The following is a 2,984-nucleotide window of genomic DNA, read 5'->3' as shown; positions in this document are numbered from 1 at the left end:
AGTTTTCTGCTGTGCTAACATAATTGCAAAAAGGTTTTCTAATGATCAATTATCCTTTTAAAWTGATAAACTTGGATTGGCTAACACAGGAGTGATAGTTGCTGATAATGGGCCTCTGTACACCCATGTGATATTCCATAAAAAAATCAGCCGATTTCAGCTACAATAGTCATTTACAATATTAACAATGTCTACACTGTATTTCTGATCAATTTGATGTTATTTTAATGGACAGAATATGTGCTTTTCTTTCAAAAACAAGGACATTTCTAAGTGACCCCAAACTTTTGAACGGTAGTGTATGTTTGTTTATTAGCATTCAATGCACCACTGTAGTGCATTTTAGGTTACCATGGTAAATTGCCCATACAGCTCCATATCTTGAATTTAAGTAAATTATTTAATTCTTTGTGCATATTCTTTTACAGTACCTCTAGTATGAGATTAACTATAGGCCAGATACTCAATTGAGTATTAAATAGGTTAAATCTACACAGACCGACTGTAACACGGTCTAAAAGCTTGAGTATCATTGCAAGCCTTTTTTCAAAAACAAAACATCGCTTTGAACTTCTTACAAAACCCAGAACCAGCTTTATTACCAACCCCTCTCAAAAGCATTTCTCCAATGACAAACCAACTAAAAATAAGAAGACAATCCACAGAACAAAAGTCAGTGTTGTAAAAACAGCATAGCATGTTATGTATTCTAATACAATGTATAGTTATTGACAAGTTAAATCGTTGCATCATGTAAAGAACAGCATCGTGTAAAGAACTTMAAAATCGGACATTGAACAAAGCAATTGAATAAGTCTAAATCATGATGGAAGATTGCGTCACATAACTAATAATAACAGCATGATGGCAAAAAGAAAACAAGCGCTCTATAACAAATCTGATAGCAAAAGGGTTTAAAAAAGATCACGCTGGTTCAATTATGTGGCATGCTGAGCCAGGAAGGCTCTTATCCTCTGCAGCAGCTCCTTCTTCACGCTGTCAGGCACCAGAACTGAGGGGGGAAATAAAGATACAGTATTCGGCTTCGGGTTATGATAGTAGTGTCGATGCTCTTCATGGAAGTTAATGAACAGAGGGATGAGAAAAAAGAGACTGTATACACAACAACAAAAAGGCCTAACTACCTCTTCCTTTAGGGGTGATTTCTACCACAAGGTCCTCGACAGTCACATGCTCCAAGCCCTTTTCTTTGATGACATCTGCAAAACAGTAACTTGATGAGTGGCATGATGCTTAGACCGTGTTTTACAGTGTCAGAGGTGTCATGCTCAAAGGGTGCACATGCCCCTCAGATGTGTTCTGTTTAAAATATTGTTGTTCTCTGTAATACTACTAGCCACCTAGCAATTTATGAAGTTGGCTTTAGCTAGCAGATATATTCCCAATCTCATAACTAGCTGCCAAGAAGCCATTTCAGGCTATCAATGAAGTTAGAGTAGCTAGTGCGAAAAACTATCTTAGATGGTATGAATCCTGGCAAGGTTGGTAGACTTTAGAAAAGCAAGCAATTACAAAATGTAGTGAATAAGACTCACATTCCTTTAAATCTTTTCATCAGAATTTACCGAGTAGCATAATCAGTTTATTAAAATWAAAAAATGTAAAACAGCAGTCAGGATGATACAGATAGATCAAGAGGTATGCTTAGATGTGCAGAAAAATATCAATAKAACTTTTACATAAAATTACACGTAATGATTATGGCTAGCTTGTTGGAAAGGGGTGTTTCAGGTGTTTGAAAAATGCTAAATTCTGCAATTTACGCGCGGCTACCTCCTGACCACCACCCCAGTCATCCTCACGTACTTCGGGCCCGTTGGATTTGTATGGTGCATGATGGCTCTGAGTAATAGTCATCATTCCCATTAGCCACATTTCATGACATCCCCACCACACATGATAGTAACTCTTACCTTTGCAATAAGCTTTCAGCTGATCCCTCCATCCACATTCAGTGAGTTTAGATCTGAGCAACTCCTTCAATCTGTGGATCAACCAAAATAAGCAAGAAAAGTGACCATAGAGTTGATGGGTCTTCTAATAATGATTAAATATACATTTGTGAAATGTTCTTACCGCTCTCGTTCACCCATCTCAGTTAACTTCTGATTGATTGTTGCTCTCATCTTGGAATCTTTGCTCATATTCTTTTAACTGAAAAAGTGAGATTCAGAATGAGTTTATGTTGTGGTGTTAGCTAGCTTGCGTTCATTAGTCAACTGATGAGGCAATGTTGTGGTGTTAGCTAGCTTGCGTTCATTAGTCAACTGATGAGGCAGGGATCAGTTTAATAGCTGACGTTAGCTAGCTACTCTAACAGTCTACAAACAAGGTGGACAGCCATCTATCATGAAAAATGGTATGTTTGGGCTGTAGCTAACATTAAATCACTCATATTTAGAACAAGCACCGAGCAGCATAAATCATTGCTAGGCTTTGCTTGCTAGCTATATGCTAACTGTTGACAATCTAACAAATTTCTGGCACTAGCCAGCGCAACAAGCTAGTTCACTATCTGATAATTGGCGATAATAAGCTACATAGCTATCAAGGACGTAAAAATCTCACACTTACCCAAAACTGTCGATGAAATTTGCATGCTGTTGCACACAGTGCCAATAAAATTATAACTGGCGAGATAGTTAGCCACAGCTAATTGTTGTGTCCCACAATGAATAAGGACCCCAGAAAACCGTTGATACCAGAAAAGGTTCCTACGTTTTAATGAAGTACTATCGTTATGCCACTAGGTGGTAGCGTTAATCAACAACTCAGATTATAACATAGACTCAATTGTTGCAGGGTGATAACGTCGGAGGTTTACATACACCTTAGCCAAATACATTTAAACTCAGTTTTTCACAATTCCTGACATTTAATTCTAGTAAMAATTCCCTGTCTTAGGTCAGTTAGGATCACCACTTTATTTCAAGAATGTGAAATGTCAGAATTATAGTAGGAAG

The 2,984-nt window shown here is 37.5% G+C and overlaps 1 protein-coding gene across 1 annotated transcript; it reads right to left on the bottom strand.

Annotated features, from left to right (window-relative positions):
• Nucleotides 1-564: 564 nt before the first annotated feature.
• LOC111965275 (transcription and mRNA export factor ENY2-2) lies at nucleotides 565-2,717 on the bottom strand. The gene is made up of 5 exons (XM_023989356.2): nucleotides 2,596-2,717; nucleotides 2,098-2,175; nucleotides 1,935-2,005; nucleotides 1,146-1,220; nucleotides 565-1,012 (listed from the first exon to the last, which is right to left on the bottom strand). Exons 2-5 carry the CDS (start codon nucleotides 2,163-2,165, stop codon nucleotides 939-941), a joined length of 288 nt encoding a protein of 95 aa, XP_023845124.1. The 5' UTR covers nucleotides 2,166-2,175; nucleotides 2,596-2,717; the 3' UTR covers nucleotides 565-938.
• Nucleotides 2,718-2,984: the final 267 nt, after the last annotated feature.

The sequence above is a fragment of the Salvelinus sp. IW2-2015 genome, linkage group LG6.1, assembly GCF_002910315.2.
Source record: "Salvelinus sp. IW2-2015 linkage group LG6.1, ASM291031v2, whole genome shotgun sequence".
In the NCBI taxonomy this organism is placed as follows: domain Eukaryota; kingdom Metazoa; phylum Chordata; class Actinopteri; order Salmoniformes; family Salmonidae; genus Salvelinus; species Salvelinus sp. IW2-2015.
This window is presented reverse-complemented; position numbering and strand designations above follow the sequence as displayed.

Excerpts from the sequence above, each read along its gene's own strand:
- LOC111965275 (XM_023989356.2), bottom strand. The coding sequence starts at position 2,165 with ATGAGCAAAGATTCCAAGATGAGAGCAACAATCAATCAGAAGTTAACT. Across the intron at positions 2,006-2,097 it reads GAGATGGGTGAACGAGAGCG|ATTGAAGGAGTTGCTCAGAT; the intron begins GTAAGAACATTT and ends GTTGATCCACAG. Across the intron at positions 1,013-1,145 it reads AATCACCCCTAAAGGAAGAG|TTCTGGTGCCTGACAGCGTG; the intron begins GTAGTTAGGCCT and ends TTCCCCCCTCAG.